Source organism: Carassius auratus, chromosome 8 (assembly GCF_003368295.1).
Source record: "Carassius auratus strain Wakin chromosome 8, ASM336829v1, whole genome shotgun sequence".
NCBI lineage: Eukaryota > Metazoa > Chordata > Actinopteri > Cypriniformes > Cyprinidae > Carassius > Carassius auratus.
Genome location: NC_039250.1, coordinates 18,828,831 through 18,854,566, shown reverse-complemented (window position 1 = coordinate 18,854,566; position 25,736 = coordinate 18,828,831). Strand labels below are relative to the sequence as shown.

General features: G+C 36.4%; 2 protein-coding genes across 2 annotated transcripts; both read left to right on the top strand.

Moving 5' to 3' along the window:
- Positions 1 to 1,351: 1,351 nt before the first annotated feature.
- foxd5 (forkhead box D5) lies at positions 1,352 to 2,560 on the top strand. The gene has a single exon (XM_026270054.1). The coding sequence runs from the start codon at positions 1,425 to 1,427 to the stop codon at positions 2,379 to 2,381; it is 957 nt and encodes a 318-aa protein (XP_026125839.1). The 5' UTR covers positions 1,352 to 1,424; the 3' UTR covers positions 2,382 to 2,560.
- A 1,617-nt stretch (positions 2,561 to 4,177) lies between these two features.
- On the top strand, positions 4,178 to 25,552 carry LOC113107496 (phosphoglucomutase-like protein 5). Its single transcript, XM_026270053.1, has 12 exons — positions 4,178 to 4,247; positions 4,328 to 4,819; positions 6,729 to 6,891; positions 7,812 to 7,958; positions 8,055 to 8,180; positions 8,265 to 8,455; positions 9,501 to 9,655; positions 15,544 to 15,659; positions 19,501 to 19,636; positions 19,986 to 20,169; positions 23,321 to 23,458; positions 24,268 to 25,552. Exons 2-12 carry the CDS (start codon positions 4,562 to 4,564, stop codon positions 24,355 to 24,357), a joined length of 1,704 nt encoding a protein of 567 aa, XP_026125838.1. The 5' UTR covers positions 4,178 to 4,247; positions 4,328 to 4,561; the 3' UTR covers positions 24,358 to 25,552.
- Positions 25,553 to 25,736: the final 184 nt, after the last annotated feature.

The following is a 25,736-nucleotide window of genomic DNA, read 5'->3' as shown; positions in this document are numbered from 1 at the left end:
TCATGCCCTCCAATAAAACCCGCTCCTGGCCTGTAGGCTGAAGCTGCGCCGTTTCCTTTTTGATTCTGATGCTGATAGGCTCGTTTACCGGCATTATTCTTTCAACGCGGGGAGCCGAGCCATGGCCATTTTCATGGTCACACCACCCGCGGGTATCTTGAGGTGACAAGCCAAACGAAACCCAGGGGGTATCGGGGGAAAATCAGTCTTTTAAACTGCTAGTTAGGCGTGGTGTGAGAATTCCCCATCACACGCCCCAGCTCCCACTGCGCTAACCTGCTTCTGAATTGGAGAGGAATCCTAAAAGACCATCCAAAATATAACGACTTTATTTGTATTGCAAGTGAACTGTGGCTTTTGTAGGAAAGGGTTCAGTGACGTGACGCAAATTTCTAAAACACTTTAAAAGAACCAAGAAATAAACATGCCCTTTTTTTGTGTGTGGTTCAACTATCAGATTAAAAATCTTGAATTCGTTTACCATTGTATTTTATTGTTATGTTGGCCTAGCCAATTAAAAATCTTCTATATTATATCGGTATTATATCGGTAAAATGGACGTATATATATATATATATATATATATATATATATATATATATATATATATATAATTTTACATAACATTTTTTAAGTTTTAAATAAAGTCTGTTAAACTAAATCCATAAAAACATTTTGTCATGTGATCCAAAGCTTAAAAACGAATAAGGCTGCTTCAAGTCAAATAAACTAAAGAAAACGTCACAAATACAGGACTATTTTAAAAAGACTATCCTTCATTAATTCTAAAATCTATAGGTTATTGTTTATGTAATTGAAAAAAAAACAGGCCTAGTTTCTCTCTCTTTTTTTTCCAAATATGCATGAAACTTGCACATGCGTTTAAAAATAGATTTAAAATATTAAAGTGCATTTTAAAATACATTGTATAAATGTAATACTGCAATAATAAAGCTAAAGGCCTTTATAAAAAAGATATATGAAGACGTTATAAAAAACGTTTTATATTTTGCTCATTTGACAGACAAAATAAATACCAATATAAAAATCGTATTGCCAAGTTTGTCTCAATTATGGAAAATGTAGCTCACGTTGGCGTTTAAGCTGTTCCTTAAAAATAATAGTATAAATTATTAAACTTGACTGCTAATGGTAGACTACAATTTTTTTTTCGCCATCTCCTTCGTTTGAGAGGCTGTAATTGGGTGTTTAGGTTCGCATCTCATTTTCAGATTGTTTAGTTTAAGCAGGTCAAAGCCCCCCACACCTGTCTGACTGTCCTGAACCCCTGCGGTGACACTCCACCCCTATTGGCCGAATGTGTGTGGCCTCTCATAAATAGCCCTAATTTCCTTGAGTCCTGCAAACCGGCCACAAGCTTCACCAGCCAGAAGCCGCGTCCAGCACATTTGGGGTCTCCAACCATGACCCTTTACCATGATTACGAAGAAGTGCAGCGCACCCCTGTCTCTTCTGAAGACGATGAAATCGACATCGTCGGAGGAGACCACAGCGATAGCGACCGAGAGTATTTCCTCATGCCTTGCAGGGACCCCACGGAGGCGGATCACTCAGGGTCCGAGTCTTCAGGAGAGAGCGAGAGCAGCTTCTCCGCCGCGACCGCCCCAAAGCAGAGCTCCGCCGTCAAACCTCCCTATTCCTACATCGCCCTGATAACCATGGCGATCCTCCAGAGCCAGATGAAGAAGCTGACCCTCAGCGGCATCTGCGACTTCATCAGCAACAAGTTCCCGTACTACAAGGAGAAATTCCCCGCGTGGCAGAACTCCATCAGACACAACTTGTCACTCAACGACTGCTTCATCAAGATCCCACGAGAGCCTGGAAACCCGGGGAAAGGCAACTACTGGTCCCTGGACCCTGCATCTGAGGACATGTTTGACAACGGCAGCTTTCTTCGCAGAAGGAAAAGATTTAAGAGGCACCAACCCGAGTTCACCAAAGACAACCTGGTGCTTTTCCACCCAACGTTAAGTTATCGAGCATACGGGCGACCTTACTGCGTCTCTGGGCCGGTTCCAGCCCAGGCTAATCCTATTGGATATTTGCCAGTGCCGGATGGCATCATGGTGCCACCTACATATTTCCAATATCAGACTTTGAACATTAAGCTCCACGAAGCTCCTGAAATCCAGCAAAGGCCCGAACACAAGACCCAGAAGTGTTCGTTCAGCATCGACAGCATTATGGCCAGGTCAACGGCGTCTCCTCACAAAAGCTCTCCTCATCATCTCACACCTGACTCTAGTTCTGTATTTCCCAGACCGACATCAAGTGTGTTAGCAGTGCCAGCTAGGACTGCTCTGCTGAAGACTGGTCCTTTCACAGAAACTCTGCGGATGGTGTATCCTCACTGTTGAACTCTGTCTGGAAAACTCACCAAGTCATGTTAAATAGTCTTAAGATTTGTCTGTCGTTGCTCTTATATGGTAGTTTTAATGTAAATAAATAAATAGTAATATATTTGCTAGTCTAAAATCCTGGAAAGTTGGATGTATTAAAATGCCTGTTTAAATAAACAATTATCGTCAAACCTCAATTGACCTACGTGTTATTCCTGCTCATTTGAGCAATTATCATATCGTGTTTTTTTCTATAAAGTGCTCAGGCTATATTAACGAAAAAAGTGCGTTTGCGCATTTATTTGTCAAAAAGAATAGAAAATAAGAGACTGTTTATTTTAAGAACGCTTTAATTTGATAAGCTGGAATGTTGAGCAAATACTAGCCTACTTTAAAGTAAAAAAAATAAAAATAATTATACACACACATATATATATATATATATATATATATATATATATATATATATATATATATATATATATATGTGTGTGTGTGTGTGTGTGTGTGTGTATAAAAACAGGTAGGGCACTTTTGATTGACTTTAGATTGCATTCTCGCCCTCTCACTAAAAAGTTTTGAAGTTAAAGCTCTTACCAAATGTTTTTACATATCTATTTTATATTGCGTGTTTAATACAACGTTTCAAAACTAGAATGCTGGTAACAGCGTGTTGTATGCAATGCAGAATAGATTCCCATCACTGCATGCAGGACATTTTCTGTTACTTTATGTCCACTAGATGGAGACTGAAGCTCGTGAAATCATTCGCACTCGATGCATTACGCACGTGCTTGCTTTGGTAAATTTGACTGATTTACTTGACTTTAAGTCAAATAATCCATCTACGGCGAAAACAAATATGGTTTAATTGTTACACTTTTCACATATTTTTTTCTTTTTTTTTGAGGGTAGGTTATTTTTTAAAGTGATTGTGGATAGGCTACATGCCTTAAATCAATAGGCTACTGAAACAACAATCATGTCAAAAGTAATATCTACAGCCTATCAAAGCATTGACCATCAAAACGATTAAGACTACCTAAATTTAAAAAAAAAAAAGTATGTAACCTTGCCTCTACAAGACATTTATGAAAAATGTCTTTGTCCTTAGAAGACAGTCCAACCTTTAAGTTTGTTTGAAGTGATATCAGTGTGGTTTTATTGTTCACTTGTTTACTCAAGAATTTACAAAATATGATACCGAGTTCAGTTTAAATAACAGAATTCACAAAATCATTGTAATATAAAATGGTTTTGAATTAGAAGACTGAAACCCACATAAATCCACTTCTACAGAACACGTTTAACTTGACTTTTGTATAATTGACACATTTCGTCCCCTTGGAATGGAATTATAAGGTTCTATCTGCGTTCTGAGATATTGAGCTTTAAAGTTTTTGTGTTCCATAGACTTCTCTAGATAGAATCTTTTTGTTTTTTCAATAAAAAATCCTTAAAATAAAACATCACATAATGTAAATAAATTGTCACAGAATAAGAGTGAATAACTCAATTTTGACAAAAATGTCAGATAGAACCTTATAATTCCAATGGGACGATTTGTTTAAATGACTCAAACCCATAGTTACTGTTAATTGTGCCATTCAGCCTCGGTCTCCCTTTTATTCTTTTAGCATTGTAAATTTGGTATTCCTAATTGTCTTTCTTAATGTTGCTGAATTTTATTGATGATATGACATTTCTGTTTGTGGGCCACGGACAGAAGAGGCGTTCGATTACACAGCAGCACACTGTCACTATGCGCTCCCCAACATCATGGGCTATTTTTGGCCAGTGTGTTAGCTCATTATATAGAGTTTTCTCCCCTCCCTGTCTTTTGGCGAGCAAACGTACGCGTGACAGCTCGGGAGAAGAGTGTCGGTGAGCACAAGACCTCATTTTGGAATATTTCTTTCCGTTTTACACCCATTTATTCTGTATTTTGCGGCCCTACTTCACAGTTTGTCCTGGTGCGATGAGAAGACAGCTGTCGTACACTAGTTTTCCAAAGAAGCGTCACGGGACGCGTCTCAAATAATCTCCTTGGACTGAAGCGCACTGCGCTGTGGCGCACCCTGCTCGCTGCCTCCGTCAACGCTCTCTGTTGCTTTTGACGATATTTTGAACACTATATCTCACCGCATTCAGCTATCAACAAACTATTTATTTTAACATCCGAAGCGTTTCACAAAGTCATGGAAACTGCCCCCATACCCATTTTGACTATCCAAACCACCCCCTTCGATGACCAGAGACCAGGGACGAACGGGCTGCGAAAGAAGACCGCGGTTTTCGAAAGTAAAAAGAACTATCTGCAAAATTATATCCAAAGTTTGCTGTCCTCCATCGACTTGAGGGACCGTCAGGGATGTACTATGGTGGTGGGCAGCGACGGAAGATACTTCAGCCGGACTGCAACTGAAGTCATCGTTCAAATGGCAGCTGCCAACGGGGTAAGATGTGTCAATACTTCAAAAACAAAACTCTCAGGCATGCCCTTCTAGTTCACTAATCTATTAAGTATTCCAATAACATTTTCTGATACATTATTAAGTTTTCTGATCTAAATCATTAAAATATAACCAATGAGATAAATTAAGTTGTTTTAATTTATTATTTACTTAAGTACTTCCTAATAAATGTTACAGATTTTCTAATCTGTAAAACAAACAAAACAAAAAAATATAAATATCTATATTTATTTACTTATAATTTCCTAAGAAATATAATAAATTTCCTGGGATATAATGAAAAATGCATTATTATTTATTTGTTTTTTTATTCATAATTTCCTAGCTAAACATTTGCTAGATTTTCTGATTTATGTAATACAAAATATTTTTTATTATTCTTTTATTTACTTATACCTACCTACTGGTGTATTCATTCGTATTATATTAACTAATCTATTTTATCATTTTCATTATTTTTACCATTTTACCTGTCTTTGAAAACACAAGATTTTTGGCATGATTTGTCATGTATCTGGTCGTCATGGGTAGTTTAATGATTTAAAATAACACGACATGGATTTATAGTATAAATGGTCATATCTTTTTTTATTCAAGGATATCTGGATTTTGATATGGAAAAAGTCTGAGCATTTTGTTGGAAATTCTGAGAAGCCACAAACTGTGCGTGTAATGAGAGAAAGTTTTAGAGCCAAATCTCTGTACTGGCCTGGCCAAATCATGTCTTATCTGTGGTGCCATCCCTCCCCTGCACACTCTTCCTGGAGCGCTGCTGCTTCCCTTGTTTTGACCTCTCATGTTCATGCGCTATGGGGAAACCCAGAACATATGGCTGCGAGCCAAATCTCTGTTCATCAACATTTCTAGTGTGTTTTTATGCCTCTAATGAAGATTTGATGTTTGGTTCAGTCTGAGCTTAAAACCAAGTCATTGTTTGTGACGCTCTAATTTTTCTTGATTCCATTCATATTATAAAATACAGTCAACCCTGCCTTCCATCCTTAATTCTAGTAATTTGTATCAGTGCCGTTCTTCCATACAAACTCGGTAGCTCTCAGAGGCATGATATACTGAGGCTGTGTATCCAAAAGCAGAACCTTATATGGATACGCTGCTCAAAGAGTGCTGGGAATACAGTTCACACTCATCACAGATGCAAGCAAAAACAACAGGCTAAGTGAAGCAGGAGCCTAGTGAGTTATTTAATTGGCATATTATTATTCCCCCCAAAAAAGCCTAGGGTCAGTGCGCTTGTCCATCATTTTAAATGCTTGGGTGAGAGATGCCAAATAACTCACTATTTATAGAAAGTGGGTGAACTTGTAAAGCTTAATGAGTCACAAAGTTTCTGAGATGTCTGGGCTGCTGTCTTGTGAGCTAGAAAGAAAGTATCTGTCAATAATCTGGACGCTTGATAAACGAGGTTGCTATTTATGGCAGAGGGGATTGTATGTCAAGGCTCATTTTAGTACTTAAAAATTGTTAGTGTGCGATTGTGCGTTGCGGTTTAGTTTCGTCCCTGAGTCAGCTTGTTGCTCCTACAGGAATGATCTTCCAGACGGATGTAGCTATTGATCTGGTATGCAGCAGTAGCCATGACTGATGGCTCTGAAAGGTGGCAGGTTTAAAGGCCACCGTATAATTTAATGATAGCACTCACATGACAAGTGAAGGTCTGGAAGCAAAGGGCCTGTTCTGGATCTTAAGTGTAGAAGTGCACTTTTACACTTGTTGTTTCAAACCTGTATTGCTTACTTTCTTCTGTAGAGCAAAAAAAAAAATATTTGAAAGAAAGTTTTAAGTTTTTGTTCATACAGTGTAAGTCGGTGGAGTCCAAAACAACACTTGACTCCATTGACTGCACATCAATAAAACCCAAACTTGATTTCAGATTGGACGTCTGGTAATTGGACACAATGGGATCCTTTCCACCCCAGCGGTCTCCTGCATCATCAGGAAGATAAAAGCCATCGGTGGAATCATTCTCACTGCAAGCCACAGTCCAGGAGGCCCAGGGGGAGACTTTGGGATCAAATTTAATGTCGCTAATGGAGGTGAGAATATTAAAGTGCATAGGACACACTGTATGCATGCTCTTTCAGAATGATGATGATGACATTCTGATTTCAGTATGTTTTGTGTAATATCAGTCTTTAAAGGAATCACTGTGTTAACATTAACTTTGTGTAAGCTGTCATGAAAAAGTATTCACACCATGAAACCCAAGTGGAACAGTATTGTACATCTCAAATCTCACAATAAAAATATCTTCTATGGACATTTTAATCTATTGAACTAAATTTACCCTGAAATTTATTGCTTTTTTTATTGCGTATTAGTGACAAACATCACAAAATATTCCAACGCAGTATAACATGTATGCTACCAAAAAAACAACAACTGTAATATTGTAAAATATTATTGTAATTTAAAAAAACAGTTTCTATGTTTAATATATTTAAAAATGTAATTTATTCCTGTAATGGCAAAGCTGAATGTTCAGCAGTCATTACTCCAGTCTTCAGTGTCACATGATCATTCAGAAAACATTTTAAAAGTAAACATGTAAAAGTCTTTACTGTAACTTAAAAAAAAAAATGTATCGGGGACTTGCTAAATAAAAGTATTAATTAAATAATATGTATATAACTGGTCTCAAATCTTTAAAAAAATATATATATTTTTAATTTTAGCATCATGTTCATGTGTCAGTGTCTCTCTTTGTGAAATTGCACATATCCCAAATATGTGAATATGCATTGTGTGGTGAAGTATATACCTAACAAAATGTATTCATGTAATTTGTTCCTCCAGAGCAATAATTTAGTTTATTTTGGATCCTGACAACACATACAGCTACAAATCTTTAAAAACCTATTTCTATTTCTGATTGACAGATGCAGTATTCTGAGATCCATCTTATTGTCATTGGGCCTTTTTTAATATTTGAGATGTTTCTGTTTCCTGTTTCCAGGACCATCCCCAGACACAGTGATGGAGAGGATCCATCAGGTGAGTCGCACACTAGAGGAATACGCTATCTGCCTTGACCTCCACATCGACCTGTCCCGCCTTGGCCGGCATGACTTTGACTTGGAGAACAAGTTTAAGCCCTTCAGAGGTGAGGCGTATTAACTTATTCTCATGTTATTGCCACAAACTACACTTCACACCCATGTGCTGAGCTTAAAAATGTTCCTTCTGTTTTTTTTTCCAGTTGAGATTGTGGATTCAGTCGAGATCTATCTAAACATGCTGCGGGGAATTTTTGACTTTGGTGCCATCAAGAGCTTGCTGACAGGCCCAAAACAGCTGAAGATCCGAATAGATGCCATGAATGGAGGTTAACTCCTGTAAACAGTTGCAAATGCTTGTATGCAGATTTGTATCTGTTTGTAGAGTCCCATCTTTATGTCATCTGTTTCAGCTATGGGACCATATGTCAGAAGAATCTTATGTGATGAGCTCGGGGCTCCAGCTAATTCTGCTGTTAACTGTGTCCCTCTGGAGGACTTTGGAGGCCAACACCCCAACCCTAACCCTGCATTCGCTGCACTTCTGGTGGACTCCATGAAGGGGGGAGAGTTTGGCTTTGGGGCTGCTTTTGATGCAGACGGGGTGCTTGTCTCTTATCGTCTTATAAACATTTACAAATGACACAAACACAGAGAAAAATGTAAAGACTTCTTAAGAATAATATTCAGACATAAAACATAAGAATCAGGGCTGTTCTGAATTATTTACAGCTTATTTGACAGAGTCTTGTTTTGATTCCAGTTAATTATTATTTATCAGTTTTTCATTCTGTTTTAATTTATTTTTAGTTATCTCTATTTCTTAATACTGCAAATAAGTGAGAAACAGGAAGCACGTACTCTTACATTAACAATCAAAATTTTAGGGTAGGTAAATAAAAAAAAAAAATGTTTTAGAAAGACATCTTTTGATTATCAAGACTGCATTTATGCCAAAAATAAAGATAGCAGTAATCTAAAATAATATTACAATTAATAATATTGTTTTCTATTTTAATATATTTTAAAATGTCATTTATTTCCTGTTTTGGGAAAGCTGAATTAAATTAAATTACTGCATTTAGCAGACGCTAAAAGCGACTTACAGTGCATTCAGGCTAACAATTTTTACCTATCATGTGTTCCAATCAAATCAAACCCTCAACCTTGCGCTTGCTTGCTTGCTAACGCAATGCGTTATTATTTGAGCTACAGGAATTCTGAATTATTAGCAGAAATTATATTTTTATGCTGATTTGAAACATTTTTCATCCCTTTTGAGAGCAGTTGTATTTCTTAATATGTTTGTGGATTTTTTCACTCCTTTGATGAATAGAAAATTCAAGAAAACAGCGTCTTTTTTAATAATAATAATAATTATTATTTTGTAATAATATAAATGTTAACTGTAGCTTTTGGTCATTTAATGCATCCTTGCTCAATAAAGAAAAAACTAAACTTTTAAACAGTAGTGTTATAGTGGAAATGATATTCTTCATCATTTTCAAAAGATGCAGCAGCTGGTTATTTTATGTAAAAGATCAATTAACAAGTAACTTAGATCAAATATGATATGTTGCTTGTTTAATCAGATGAAATGACAGGAACTAACTGTTGTGTAATCTTGGATATGTTTGTCTAATGTATAGGATCGTTACATGATTATGGGTGAGAATGGATTCTTTGTGAGCCCGTCAGATTCACTGGCAGTGATGGCTGCAAACCTCTCCTGCATCCCTTACTTCAGTCAGAGAGGAATCCGAGGTTTTGCCCGCAGTATGCCAACCAGCACAGCCATTGACCGGTAAGTAACACTTGATAATCTAACTGTTAAAAATAAACCTATTTTTATCTAAATAACATTTATAGAAAAATATAGGTGTTACCTGTAATATCTATACTTTTAAAGTTCTAATAGGTTCCATTTAGGGATAAATAAGGCACAAAGATGTGCCTTTTAACTTTTGTACCTTAGGGTACTGCCCCCAGTGACAGCTTTGTACCTTTTTTTCTGATAGTGTGTACCATGCTCTCAGATGATAACACTGAAATGCCATTACTCACAGACATGCTGCAGGCCTTGCTGAAAATTAACTAAGTCATCACAAAAAATTACTCAAACCGCTCTGTCTAATAAAAACATACTACTTACCTCCCGCAGAATGACCGTAGAGCACTAACTGTTAAAGGGGTCATATGATGCTTTTTTTTAAAGATCATTATTTTGTGTATTTGGTGTAACAGAATATGTTGACATGCTTTAATGTCAACACATTATTGTTTAAATACTGTACATTATTGTGGGTCCTCTATGCCCCACCTCTCTCAAACAAGTCGTTTTCTACAAAGTCCCTCCTCCTAACAAACGCAGTCTGCTCTGATTGGCCAACTAACCCAGTGCATTATTATTGGCTGAACACCGCAAGGACTCGTCAGATATGTAACGCTCCTTTCCATAATAATATCCTTAGTTTTACCATCAGTTCAAGCCCGAAAGGGGAACAGAGTCACATGACAGACACAGTGATGAAGCTCGTATGTGTTTGCAGTACACAAGCCACGGACGTTAAGACAGCTGACTCCACTAAGTGACCCTGTCTCTCTCTCACACACACACACAAACACTTGATGCACAAAAATCTGCATTTGAACATTCAATAGCATATACTTAAAATAATAGCAAAACATACTGACAGTAGCTGATTCATAAGCGCCAGATTGTTGTAGCAAAGTCAGAATTACCTCCTCTCTAAGGTTCACAAAACAGTTGTCCATAAAATGCGTTGCTGTTTTGTTGTAAGTAATCTTAAAGACCCTAAATTAATATACTTGAAGACCAAATAAAGTTATTTTGCTTTTTCCTAGAAACACACAGCATCTAACTGTCTTTGCGTGAACATTTGGGCAGTAATACGCAAATATTTCACAGTGACATAGACATGTGGGGGCGTGTTTGAATGAGCTGTTTTAGGGGGCGTGGCAGAGTCTTAACTTTGATAAAGAATATCTCTTAGTATTTGAGACTTGTGTCTTTGCAACTTTACAGATCTTCTTCATGCACCAAGAGCTCGTAACACTACAAAGAGAATGGAAAAATATAAATTGCATCATATGACCCCTTTAACTTTAAATTCGGGTTTGTCATTTCTGCACAATCATAAATATGAATTATGTACATCAATATTAATTACAGATTATTTCCTTGGCACTTTTATTCAGCCCACTGCCAAGTACACTTGCTGGTTCAGCTTCAGATGTTTTCACATAGCGTGCAACAGTTTCTTTTTATGACTGTCACATTGAGAGTCAGTGACATTTTCCTTAAGCATACTGTAAGAGTTCAGAGCTGTCATGTTCTGTCTCAAAATTCATAAGTTGATGATCAGGGAGGAAATCATCCATCAGGATCCTTCCACTCTATCACAATTAGTTTTCTGTTTCTCGTTCTGTCTGGTGCAAGACACTGAGTGGTAAAAGTATTAGTGATGGGGCCAGAGGTTACCGCATGGAGACTCACTCCCTAAGAATAACAGTGTTAGCTCAACCATGCGCTCCTGGAGACACCATTCACCCCACTAAAAATAACTTTCAGGGTGCATCATGCCTGCTTTGGGTGCGACCTGCCTGCTTTGAGACCGGATCTTGTGCTATGAGAAATAAATTGTGATTTTGTGCAATCAGAAGACATTTGTTAAATGTAAAGTGTAATTTTTGGGGGCGTTAATACTTTTTCCTATCCCATTCAATTTGGTGCCTATTTTGTGTGGATATGTGGTGCTCAAAACATTGCATACTCTGACACAGCAACTGCTCAACCAATGGTATCAGTTGAGGGAGGGGCTGTCTGTTTTGCTGACCAATGGGGAACAGGGAGTGTTCAAAAAAACCTCTCTGAATACAGTTCTCCTCTATGCACAAAAGTTTGTTAACATTTCAGTTACCATTGACTTCCATCGTATGGACAAATGAAACATTAAGACATTTCTCAAAATAGGTTATTTTGGTTAGTTTCAGAATGGAAATAAAAGTCATACAGGTTTGTAAGGCATTGTAGTGATAGTGGGTGCACTGTCCCTACAAAGCTGATATTCAAACAGGAAGTGATGTTATTTAGCACTGCCCAATCAGGCATTAAAAAGTGTCAGAAAGTGCTTATTGTGTCATAACACCAAAATTAACCTTGATTTCCTCCCATCAATATATATTTTTTTGTTCTGTGACTCATTATTCACTTCCTAGTGGCTTTGCAAGGTTGATTCAATGTCATAAACACAGAGTAAATGAGAATTTAACTACTGGTGTGGCTAAGATAAAGAAAGAGAAGTTAACTCTGTGTTTGGCCTAAAGTTATACCTTACATAGAATAGCATAGAATAGAGTGTCATGTTTTCCATTCTGTAAATGATAGTTAAGTAGGGGTCCTCCTTATTCTCCAGAAAAGATGTTTATAAATGTACTGCTTTTTTAGTTTTTTATATTACGGTATATAAATTATTATAAAATAATAAATATATAAATATTATCTGCACAGCTGTTTAAATCGTTCACACCAGAAATTGTCATTCAATTCAAGTCAGAAGAGGAACTGATCCTGTTTAATTATCTGTCGAAATCAACTGTAATCAAAACATTCTTGTATTGCGATTCTTTAAAAGTCCGATTTTATAGTTTTGGAGCTGGTGATAGAGAACCCTTAAGTGTCTCTGTTCATGAATCTGTATCATTCTGTCCAGCTAGCTCTGGACGTGAGTTGTTGGAGCGAGGCATCTCTGCTGTAAACCTTTTTAGGCGGCGAGCGAGCTCTAGACTGTGGCTGTGTGTTTATACTGTGGACCTCTCAGGAGTGTGTGTTCGTTAAGTGGCAGTGGAGATAATCTACTAGAGAATATGTGTGCTGTAGGTCTGGTGTTTGTTTGCTGAGCTGTGTTTAAGGGAGTAGCTCTGTGTCTTTGTACTGTATGTGTGCATATTAGTGTGTTTAGGGGTTTAAGAATGGAAAGGAAACATCTGCCGTGCTCCAAAACATGTAGGAAGGGGAAGAGAGAATGTGACCATGCTGAGAATGAACTGATGAAATATTGGGAGATTATACACAGGACAATCCAGTCTAAATGTAACTGCAGTCCTAGTGTGTTTAGTGTAACCGTATTTTAAACTCATCTAATTGAATGATTCCTAGAAATGGCATGCATCTTTATATTACATTCTGGAACTTTTTGTGAATTAGTGGTGAGATTTTTAAGTAACTTTGTCTGCAGGTTACATTGTTTCACCAAGAAGGTTATGAGCTTTTTAATTGAGTCATTCACTGAACTGATTCGTTCAACAACTCACTAACAATAATTCATTGTTCAATGTAAGTGACTGTTTGAGTCATTGAATTATTCATTGAACTAATTTGTTCAAAAACAATGAATTATTCAGGAATGAAGGAAGCGACTGTTTTCAGGAGCAAGTCATTGAATCATTTACTGAACTGAATCATTTAACAACACTGATTTATTTGAAAAATGAATAGGGATGTAACGATGCACCCCAAGCCGGTTGAAAATCAATACAAATATGTGACGATTCAAACCGGTTGAGATGTTAAATGAATCGCGATAGGTGGGAGTTTATATGACTGTATCTCTAAGGGGAACTGACTGTCTTTAGAATAGTTTAGATGGTGTTTTCTTTCCATCTCATCTCTGTATAATGAGTATTAAAGCTGTTTTCACATAGCGCTGCTTTTTGTATAACCAAGTTAACATTATATTGCATGTTCCATAAGCTCCAACTGCATTCAGAGAGTTAATCCGCATCTTATTCAGCCGGTCTGCTGTTTTTGCTTAGTACAGGTGTTTTATGTAGTATACTGTAATTTACTGTATACTGTAGTCACAACAAAAGTCAAACCATTCAGTTTAAGCTTCAAACTTCAAAACTATACAATCCAATTTAGATTAAAAAACGTTTATGCTGCATGAATGCATACAAAGCTGATTATTTGTTAGTATTTTTGTATTTAATATTTGTCATCTTCCACTCACTAGATCAGATTTTATAAGGTAGCCAAGTCTTTAAACTATTTGTTTATATGGTAATGAAACAATTTCAAGCACTGTTGGTATTCAAAGGTTCACTTTCAAAAATATTTTATTATACCTTGGAGCAAGGAATCCAAATGGAAATCATTTTAGTACAATTGGGATACCAGTTTAATGAGACTGTCAGCTGATGCTAACATTCTGCCTGTTGATAACTGGGTTTATTCCCAGACTCAAGTTAGGAACAGCTGCCGACTTTAAGACCCAGCTGAACACATTATTTTCCAAATGCTTTGGAAAGTCTTTTCTAGATAGAATTGTTTGTTACAATCCAGTCACACCCACATGAAAATATATGCATGCAAAATATTTCAGATGCTGGATTAGAGATAGAACTGCTTGTGTTGGCCACAAATATGAGAATAAATCACTGAAAACAAGTCAAGGGGGTCAAAGATTCCAGTGTGTTGTCCGTATGCCAGGCTTTCCATTCTGCTCCTTGTCCCTTGGGTTAACAACATTTGTTTTCCCATATTTAGTAATTCCACCCATGAGTAAACAGCTGCATCTTTACTCTTCTCATTTACATCGGTTCCCTCTCATCTATCCCGTCATCTGATGGGATCTCAGCAACTCATTACCCATAATGCCAGACTGCAATGTCTGAAAATAGTTATGAATCTAGCCAACTATCCAAGAACAACAAACATAAGAGGAGACTTATAAATGAGAGACTCCACTTGTTTTCTCGTTGGCTTTAATTTTGACACTGAATATCTTTCATTTTCATAGCCATGAAGGATTACAATTCCCGAATACAAAACTTACTGTCTAAACAGTAATGTTGTATGACAATATTTTCTAGGAGTAGGCCTGTTTCTGTGACAGCTCGCAGGAGTTTGACAGTATAAGGAAGTTAAACAGGTGTAGACTACACACCGATGATTAAAGTGCTGTTTGTTCCTCCAGGCACATGGCTGAATCTCAAAATAAATGTCAGCCAAAATCTCAGCATGGTTTCTTTCTGCTTTTTGCCTTATAAAGACACTGGATTAAGAAGACAAAATATGCAGTTTAATTTATGAATCAGTGAGAAAGACAGATACTGAGAGGTTATACCAATGAGTGTGTAGAAAACTGCATGGTAATTTATTTGCCTGGAGTACAGAAAATGATCATTACCTCAACATCTGTCTTATTTCACATTATGTCCTTTGTTGCTGTTTATCATATAGTTTTGTATTTATATATAGACATGGATTTGTAATTTTTAGAAACTAACACCACGTCCATCTGCCTGTAGTCTGTTTATGATTTCAGCATGAGAAATCCATTTTTATTGCATTATATTATATTATATTATATTATATTATATTATATTATATTATATTATATTATATTATATTATATTATATTATATTATATTATATTATATTATATTATATTATATTATATTATATTAATTGCTACTGAAGGTACCTATAAAACATTTATTCTTTTTACATTGCAGTGACATGCAGCTAGTTACACTATTTCAACCATACTCCAAAGGGGTGATGATATTAGCCAATGAGATGATATCTTTCTTTTCAGCTTTCATCTCGTCTAAATAAACTCTGAATTGGATTGCACTGTAATACTCATGCATCCTGTTTGTTTCCAGGGTTGCTAAGGCTATGAAGGTGGCGCTTTATGAAACTCCCACAGGCTGGAGATTCTTTGGCAGCCTGATGGATTCTGGGAGGTGTTCTTTCTGTGGAGAGGAGAGCTTTGGAACAGGTGGGTGCCATCAGAGTCCTCTTAAAGCACATAAAAGCCTTACTTGAGCGTTTGAAGTTGACCAGTCATCATGAATCTTCTGTCAAAATGTATTTTATTTACATTATTGTCCGTATATTGTGCCAAACTCAAATTATGTTATTTTTCATTTTTTGTCATTTATTACTCACCCTTTGGAACACAAATTAAGATATTTTTGATGAAATCCAAGAGCTTTCTGACTCTGCATAGACAGCAGTGAAACTACCAAATTCGGCCAGAAGGGTAGTAAGGACATCGTTAAAATAATCCATGCGAGACTAGTGTTTCAACCTTAATTTTATGAAGCTATGAGAATACTTTTTGTGCTAAAAGAGAAAACAAAAATAACTTAATTCAACATTTTCTTCTCTTCCATGTCAGAATTCGACACAGGTTTATGTGTGTTATGCGTTTATTATGGCCTTACTACCTTTCTGAGGCTGGGAACATTTAATTTGTGTTGCTGTCTATGCAGGGTCAGAAAGTTCCCGGATTTCATCTTAGATGTCTTCATTTGTGTTCTACAGGTTGTAATGTACAGTTTTGGAACGATAAGAGTGTGAGTAATAAATGACAGAAATATCATTTTTGGGTAAACTATCCCTTTAAAGAATCATTATGACGTTTTATCTCATTGACATTTTCAGATGTAGTTCTTTATTAGTACATGCGTCCAAACTGTAGCTCTTTATCAGTCTTCTGCTATAAAAGGGCAATGAATCATCTGAAATGGTGAGAAAGTGGGAGTGGTTTCTGCTGGCAAAAGCAAATGACTACTCCTCTGATTTTCTCACAAAAGCACAGGGTGGGGGCACAGAAGAAGTTGTTGAAGGAGTGAGAAGGAAAGATTTATGGCAAATTAGTGGTTGTAGTTCTTTATAAAAAAAAAATACACCCACCCGCTGCCATTATAAAGCTTGGAAGAGCAAGGTCAATTTTAAATATTACTCTGATTGGATTCATCTGAAAGAAGAAAGTCATATACACCTAGGATGCCTTGAGGGTAAATAAAATATGGGCTAATTTTCATTTTTTGGATGAACTAACCTTTAAAGGGATAGTTCACCCAAAAATGAAAATTCTATAATCAATTACTCACCCTCATGTCGTTCCAAACCTGTAAGACCTTTGTTCATCTTTGGAACACAAATTAGGATGTTTTTGATGAAATCGAAGAGCTCTCTAACCCTAAACCTAATCTAATCAACAAGATAAGCATACAGTTATTAGGACTTAAATGGATGTTTCTTTAACAATGTTCTCTTTTATGTCTCAGGAGTTGAACTGAAACTTTTTAATGTACATTGATAATATATATTTGCCTTTTTTTTAAATTACCGTATTTTTCGGACTATAAGTCGTACCTGAGTATAAGTCGCATCAGTCCAAAAATACGCCATGATGAGTAAAAAAAACGCACTGGAGTATAATTCGAATTTATTTAGAACCAAGAACCAAGAGAAAACATTACCATCTACAGCCGCGAGAGGGCGCTCTATGTCTTCAGTGTAAACTACAGGAGCACTGTACAGGAGCGTCCGGAAAATACGGTAATTTTAAGTACAGAGTTTTTACATATATAAAAGGTACAAAACTTGCTGGGGCAGTACCCTTTCACAATGTACTATTATGTACACTTAAGGTACTAAAATATATATTTAAAGAGCTAATATGTACCTTTAAGGTACTAATATGTACCATTTAAGTGTAAATAAGGTACAAAGATGTACCTCAGGGTATCACCCCAACGACTGCCTTGTACTTTTTTTCCTGAGAGTGTATAGTTGGAGGAACTCCCATATATGAAGGTGAACCCCTGCATGTTAGGCTATTGCATGGTTGTGTTGTGCTTGGCAGCTGAATGTGGAATAAGCAACTGGCGCTGAATGATGTTGCTGGGCAGACAGACGCTTGGCTCTGTGAGCTAGCAGGGTCGATCTGCAAAGCCTCTGGATTTTACACCATCAATAAGACCTTGAGTGAAACACGAGGCATTGTCTGTAGGTGTCAAAAGAGCAGCCTGCTCATTATTCACTATGTTCCGACTTTGCTTCAGGATTACTGTGCTGTCACGGGTCACTTTTCTTCTTCCCTTCCTGTCAGTCGATTTTTCCACAAAACATTCTCGACTGCTAGACATACTGTACATATACCATGCATTCATCACATGTTTTATTTGTTTGTATTGGTATCTGGTACAGATTCAGTGTGTGGAATATTGGCATTAAACAAGTTTCCCTTCTGGCTGTGAACCAGATCGCTTCTGCGTCACACTTATTGTTTTGTAGGCTGAGGGATAGTTAGCAGATAATAGTCTGACAAGCTGATAGATGTTAAAATCTGCTTTTGAAGTGAACTTTATTGTGTTTTATTGATTTTAGGGGTCAAAAAACTAATTATAAAACATTATGTTGGCTTACAACAGTCTTTGGCTGCTGATGTGAAATGCGGTAGGCCCGAGCATTTTTCAATACTCCAGCATTAGTCACACACAGAAAGCAGCTGTCGGATACGCTTTCCTGACATATGATTACATGAAATAAACCAGATCAAAGAGCAAAAGTCATAGAGAAGACGTTGAGCATAAATCAAGCAGATGAAGAGTTGACCAGGGGAGGGAGGGCTTTCATTTTATCATTAGCTCCTCCCGATATAGAGCCATCTCACATGAATCCTCTGGGCTTTTTAGGTTGTTTTTGAGACTTTTATTATTTAAATTATATCAAAAATATGTGCAGATGTTTGGGGCTAGTATGTTTTAAAAAAATTAAAAAGAAGAATAAAAGGGTTACTCCACCCCAAAATGAAAATGTTGTTATTAATCACTTACCACCATGTCATTCCAGACCCATAAAATAATACTTTTCGTTACGAGAAGAAAACAAAAATATCGACTTCATTCAACAATTCGTCTCCTCTGTGTATGCAAGCAACGAAATGCTCTTCTGCGTCAGCCGCACCACACGGATGTGCGGTTTTCTTTCAAATCAAAGTGTAAATACATGTAGAAAACGTATCCTTGTGTCGCGGCTGACACAGAAGAGCATACACTGCTTGCGTTCAGTTCATATTCTCTAAAATGGCGCTATGGTGATGTAGAGAGACAGAGGAGACAAATTGTGGAATTAAGTCATTATTTTTTGTTTTCTTTTCGTACAAAAAGTGTTCACGTCATTTCATAACATTACATTGAATCACTGATGGCAGATGGACTATTCTGATGATGCTTTTCATACTTTTCTGGACCTTGACAGTGTAAGTTACTTGGCAGTCTATGGGACAGTCACAAGCCTCCCGGTTTTCATCCAAAATATTTTAAATTGTATTCTGAAGACGAACAAAGCTTTTATGAGTTAGGAACGACATGGGGGGAAAGTGTTTAATGACAAAATTTTCATTTTGAGTTGGAGTATCCCTTTATCATTTTTATTTAGTGAGCGTGCATTCAATTGTTTACAAGTGACAGTAAAGACATTTATAATGTTACACAAGATTTCAAATAAATAATAAATGCTTTTGTTTCTACTTTCTATTCATCAAAGAATCCTTAAAAATTATTTGTAAAGGATCATGTGACACTGGGAATGGCTGCTGAAAATTCAGCTTTACCATAAAATACATTTTAAAATATAATCAAATAGAAAAGTTATTTTCAGATGTAATGATATTTCAGTTCCTCTGTATTTTTGATCAAATGAATGCACCTTTGGTGAACATGAGAATCTTACCGTTTGTAAAAAATCGTACCCCTCCTAAACGTTTGTGCAGTATAGAGTAAATCAAATATCAAAATATGACTCATTGGATCTCTTTCTTTTAGGTTCAGACCACATCCGAGATAAAGACGGCCTGTGGTCCGTTCTGGTATGGTTGTCCATCCTGGCAGTGCGTAAGCAGGGGGTGGAAGAAATAGTGAGAGATCACTGGGCCAAAATGGGACGCAACTACTTCTGTAGGTGAGCTAAACCCCAAAATAGCATCTTCCCAAGCTTCATTTCTGTCATCAGTCTTCATATCTCTTGGGACATTTCAGTATATTTCTTTGTGTATACTTACAGTACCCCCCACCCCTTTTCCTATGAGATAGAGTACAGCAGGCAGAATCTCTTTAATGTGGATTGCTTTTGCCTTTCCCATATTCACCATATTTAGCTCTACTTGTAGATGTCATGTGAAAATCCTGGTAGCTCTCCAAATTTTCACGAAACCATGATTTATCATTGTAGGTACTATTAGGTTATGTTTGCAATCTTTCATTTACATTGACCTAATTAGTGTTTGTTTTATGTATTTGATATCTGACAGGTTTGACTATGAAGGGGTGGACAGCAGGGCAGCGTATTACCTCATGAGAGATCTGGAAGCTGTTCTCACTGATAAAGCTTTTACCGCTCAGAAGTTCTCTGTGGGCAATAACATCTACAGTGTGGAGAAGGCTGATAATTTTGAGTACACTGACCCAGTGGACGGCAGTGTGTCCAGGAAACAGGTCAGTTCAGCACTTCAAGAGAACAAGAGAGATGTCCTGTCAATTTGCAGTCACACTAGAGTAGACATTCTGCTTAATTAATGTGCACTCAAATAGGAGACAGAAAACACTTCTTTATTTTATATTGCTTCACAACAGCAAAATATTGTGTGGCTAAATAGTTTTACAGTGCATTTTCAACATGTTTTCTGCGGAGATCAGCATGTGTTGTTAAGATTTTGTTAATGTTATGCTCACCAATTAAGGCTACATTTAATTGATCAGCAATACAGTAATATTCTGAAATATTAATACACTTTCAAATATCTGTTTTCTATTTTGATATAGTTTTAAATATAATATATTCCTGTGATGGCATCAGCATCATTACTCCAGTCTTCAGTGTCACATGATCCTTCAGAAATCATTTTAAAATGCTGATTTGCAGCTCAAGAAACATTTCTTATTATTATCAATGCTGAAAACGGTTGTGCTGCTTAATATTTTTGGGAAAACTGTCATACATTATTTAAAGGATTATTAGATTATTAGAAAGTTCAAAAAGAGCAGCATTTACATGGAATATAAATCTGATACATTTAATGCCTCCTTGCAAGTGAATTTATCAACTTTATATAATGTGCACCATAAAATGGATGTTCATTTTGAGACTTTCATTTAACAGTGTTATTCAATTATTATTGTATTTTTATGAACTTTAAGTGAACGTTTAATGATGGCAAAGGTCATCTAGATGAAAAAAAATCATATTGTATTGCATTGTACTGTATTATGATGAGGAGAGCCAAACTATGCTTTAAACTCCCCGAACAAAAGAAAATGAATCTTTACAACATGTGTCTTTAATTAATCTGAAATGAACCATGTAAATAATTGTGATTTGGAGATGAAAACAAATGTGCGCATTGGTCCCTAGTGCACCTTATTCATCTGAGATAATGAGGAACTGTAAGAGATTTTGCAGCTTAGTCGCTAGTATAAAGAGCTGCAAGGGGTTTGCTGAGCATTAAGGTTTTATGCTCTGCAATTATACGCTATTTAGTATGGCACGTGTCCTGTTGTGGACACGGACTCGAGTGGGATTTCTTGTTTGGGCATCTACATTCACACTTAGCTGGTTATGTGTGTACGGTATATATGGGATGGATGAAATGAACAATATACTCGTGCCGAGAAATGTTCATTCAGCTGCTCGCTCTCATTCACTCCTTTTTTGAAGGATGTGCTAAAGCACAGAGACACACATGTGCTTGATAGTAACAGGAGAAGGATGTTTCAGTGGATGGTTTATCTTTATCTGGCCTGGATTTGCTGTACCAAGATGCAGAGCCCTTTAGTGGTCTGTCTCACACACACACACACACACATAAACACTTGCGTAGCCTTGTGTTTGAAGTTTACCCAGCTGACTCAATCTGTTCTGACCTGGAGTTTATGGAAACCACCTTCTCCCTCTCCAGAAAAATGTCTCGCAGGACAAAAAGTGACGTGGTTGTGGCATCCACCAGAAGGGGGTTACTGGATGCTAACCAGCCAAACCTTCCCCTCTTGACTTTATCCTGACACTTTACCCTTAGCGTTTCAACATCTCATTTACTTCTCATCTCGAGTGGCAATCGCTGTTATACATTACCATTCAGAAGTTGTGGGGTCAGAAATGAATGCTTTTATTCAGCAAAGACACATTAAACTGACCAAAACTGACAAGTGTATTTATGTATTTATTTACTTACTTTCTTTTGTTTTAAATAAATGCTCTCTTTTGAACTTTCCATTCATCATCAAAAAAAAAAAAAAACAATCCTGAAAAAATGATGGTTTACACAAAGAATGTTTCTTGAGCAACAAATCAGCAAAGTAGAATGATTTCATCATATATGACGACTGGAGCAATGCTGCTGGACATTCAGCTTTGCCTGAATAAAGAAAGCATTTCTTTTCAATTGGTATATTATCTCACATTATTTTCATCAAATATATGCCATATTTGGGAGCATTAGAGACAGTGTAGATTTCAGATTGATTTATGAGCCTCATGATTTGGTGTGATTTCACACTGGTGACTTGGGGTCACGGCCAGTCGTTCAGTCAGTGATCTCCCACCGACCGCCATCCAGCCGGCGTCTCCACAGCTGAGTGTGTATTATTACAACAGACATTCCTCCCAGTGCCGGATTGTGTCAGCTGTCCCGATCCTCTTCTCTCCACCGAAGAGACCCTCAGCTGTCGGAGACCACGACACACGCAGACTCACACCAACACAAATATTACATCTATAACAGTGGTTCTGGTTTTGATTTGGGACCCAGATTCTGAATTAGACATCAACACTGGCTGTCCATAAAATTCCAATTAAAATATATCAATTTTTAATAGTGAGTAGCGAAATTAATAAGCACAAGAAAAAAGCAAAACATTTTTTTACATGACCTAGATGTAAACAGAAAAAAATATATATTTATGTAAATGTATTCTAAATGTGCTTATATTTTTAAAAAGTTATGTAATCCTAATAATTCACTGCATAAAACACACTGTTATCAGTGAAAAACGTTGTTGCTCATAAATCCTGAAAGTATTTTTGAGAATAAGTGCATGTCTTTTCCATCTGCCTCATTTGGGCAGGTGCTTTCAAATGACTGTGCTTTCTGTTGAGTTTGATTGGATGAACAGCCTGTGATGTCAGCAACATAAGATATGGGATATTTTTTTCTCTTTTTTTAAAGCGTGGTCAAGGGGGAAACTTTGTGGTACAACTTTTTTAAAATAAATTTTTAATCAACTATGAAATAAACGAATCTAAATTTGATCTAATATTAACTGTCACTTGACCGCTGACCAGTTTTCTGATAATGTTTCGCTGACATCTAGTGGATAGTTTTATGAATTACAAGGGAAATCTAAGTAGTAAAACCAGCCTAGATCTTCATGAATTTCCATTTTAAATGAGTTGTTTATGAACAGTGTGCCATGTTGAGTGTTTTTACAGTTTATTTGTGCTTCACATCCCAAATGATATTATGGTGTAGCATACTCGTTAATGTTTCGGGCTGGTAACTGAAGGTTGTAGGTTCAAGGAACAACTCAGTGATCAATCAGAATTGTTGGCATTAAAGTGACCTGTGTTTCTATAACTGTGCTTGTCCTGCAGGGTCTAAGGATCATCTTCACAGACTCGTCCCGAATCATCTTCCGGCTCAGTGGTACTGGTGCTGGAACCGGGGCCACTGTTCGTATCTACGCCGAGAGCTACGAGAGAGACCCAGAGAGACACAACAGAGAGACTCAGGTGAACATTTCACTTTAGCTATTCAAATAAATTGAACTCAAAAGCTGGGAATGACGTCACACCCAAGTGGACTGTGGACTCATATATGAGTTATTGAAAAGTTACTTTGTGTTTTGCTTGTATGGGAGTAATATGTCATCTACTGTATGTGAGGAAATGAATTTATTGTTGTTATCATTCATATGTCCTCATGCCTTGTTAGCAGCTTCTGAATTACAAAGATGTCATAGCCATGATCATTATTGCTCTAAAGATCATGAAAAGAATAATATTTAAGGTACTCAATCGACAGCGTTTATGGAATAATAATAGTTTGATTCATCTCTCGATTAAAAATAAAAAAAGAAGTAAAAATCAAGGTTACAGTGAGACACTTAATGATAGATGTGAATAGGGCCCAGTTTTGTTGGTTTTGTGAAATTTGAGGCTTATATTTTATAAAAACACGTTCATGATTTAGTTAATAAATATGTTGTCAAGCTAATTTTTTTTTATTGGATATAACTTTATAGATTATTTCTTTCACTATTAAGTAATGTTAACATGCATATATTTTTTTTCATCTTGTGGCTATACTATTGAAACGGTGAGTATTTTCATTTTTAATGTTTATGGATTTACCCAATTCATTTGGTTTATATACAAATTATTTATTTATTTATTTTTAAGAAGAGGGATATGTGGACAATCAAATGTTGTCGATTCACATTTATCCCTTTAATGCAGTTTGCCTTTGTATTGCATTAGTTTCATGATACTAGCAGTCTCTTTAATATGCATTTCCTCACTCATTCTTTTGACCATTGTAGGTTGTGCTGGGTCCTCTCATTGCCATTGCTCTGAAAATCTCCAACATCCACGAAAGAACGGGACGCAAAGGCCCCAATGTGATCACCTGAGACCAATCCAACACTGCACATCAGGGGCCAAAATCACTTTCCTCACTCATCTGATCCTTCTTTTGTTTTAGTTTTTAGTTTTGTTTGTGGCTTTCACTCAGCATCACAAAGAATGTGCCAACTATTATTTTGCTGCTCTTTCATCATCTCTCCTCTCCTTTCCGCCCCTCGTTGTCTTGTTTTTCTTCTTCATTTGTCTTTACAAAGGGCCTCTGTATGGTTTTCATTTCTTTTGCACATGTATAAAATCATTTGAACCACTAAAAAATCCGAAGGGAGCAAAGTGTTTTCTTCATGTTCAAGCAAACGCTCCTTTAATGTGTTTAGTTCAATTAGAATGAGGTTAGAAGCAGAACATATGTAGAACCACTTTTTGTTTTTGATTCAGATGCATGGGGTCTAAACCCTAAATCTTGTGAATTTGGTAACTGTGTGCTTTTGTTTACAATGTAGCTGTTTCAAAGAAGTGCATTCAAAACAATCAGTTAAAAAGGGGGAGCAATGGCGTTCAATATTTACTTATTTCTGTGAAATTCACATTAGAAACACATCATATCCTATGCAACAGCTAGAACTGAGCTCATGTCCAAGAATGAACCACTGAAATAATAATCATAAAGATTGCCTAATAACAGTTGTGCTACAATTCCTACATCCAGTCTTGTACACGGATTTGCAATTTTCTGATCACTTTCTGAAATGTGCTGCAAATGAACTTTGTGAATCAAAGAATGAAATGAGTCAAAGTAAAGTTTTTGGCTAGCAGCTGGGCTTAAATATCACTTAGTACTTTTTTTATCTTTTATTTTAAAATCTTGCATGGATCAGTATTGTTTAATGTCAGATGGATTATGAGCATTCCATTGTTTGATTAGAAACATGCCTCTAAGTTAATTATTATTTATACCATTATTATTATATAACACTTCTGACATTTACAATACATTTCTTTAATGTTAAAGTGAAAGTGAAGCCAGTGTTTAAGATATTTCCTAGAGTTTTTTTATTTTTATTTTATTCTGCTGTTCTTAGAAGTCCATTATAAACCATGTACACATTACAATGACTCCAAGGTGAAAAACAAATGCTCCCTTTTAAATACTATTTTGATGAAACTAAATAAATACTATGGCCATAAGTCTATTTTAATTTTGTATCCTAAACTTTGCATAAATAAACTTCTATCTTTTGTGTGTCCTGGCTTCTGGTTATTGTCAGACAATCAGTGAGATCAAAGACTTATACTGCATGTTATGCATGTCCATCTTCTGTCATTTCTTTTCAGAGATTCATTAAATAATACATAAATTAATGGATTCAATGATGTAATTACAACTACTAAAACAAAACAAAACATGTCTAATAGTAAGGTTTCTGTT

Excerpts from the sequence above, each read along its gene's own strand:
- LOC113107496 (XM_026270053.1), top strand. The coding sequence starts at position 4,562 with ATGGAAACTGCCCCCATACCCATTTTGACTATCCAAACCACCCCCTTC. Across the intron at positions 8,181-8,264 it reads AATAGATGCCATGAATGGAG|CTATGGGACCATATGTCAGA; the intron begins GTTAACTCCTGT and ends CATCTGTTTCAG. Across the intron at positions 9,656-15,543 it reads ACCAGCACAGCCATTGACCG|GGTTGCTAAGGCTATGAAGG; the intron begins GTAAGTAACACT and ends GTTTGTTTCCAG.
- foxd5 (XM_026270054.1), top strand. The coding sequence starts at position 1,425 with ATGACCCTTTACCATGATTACGAAGAAGTGCAGCGCACCCCTGTCTCT.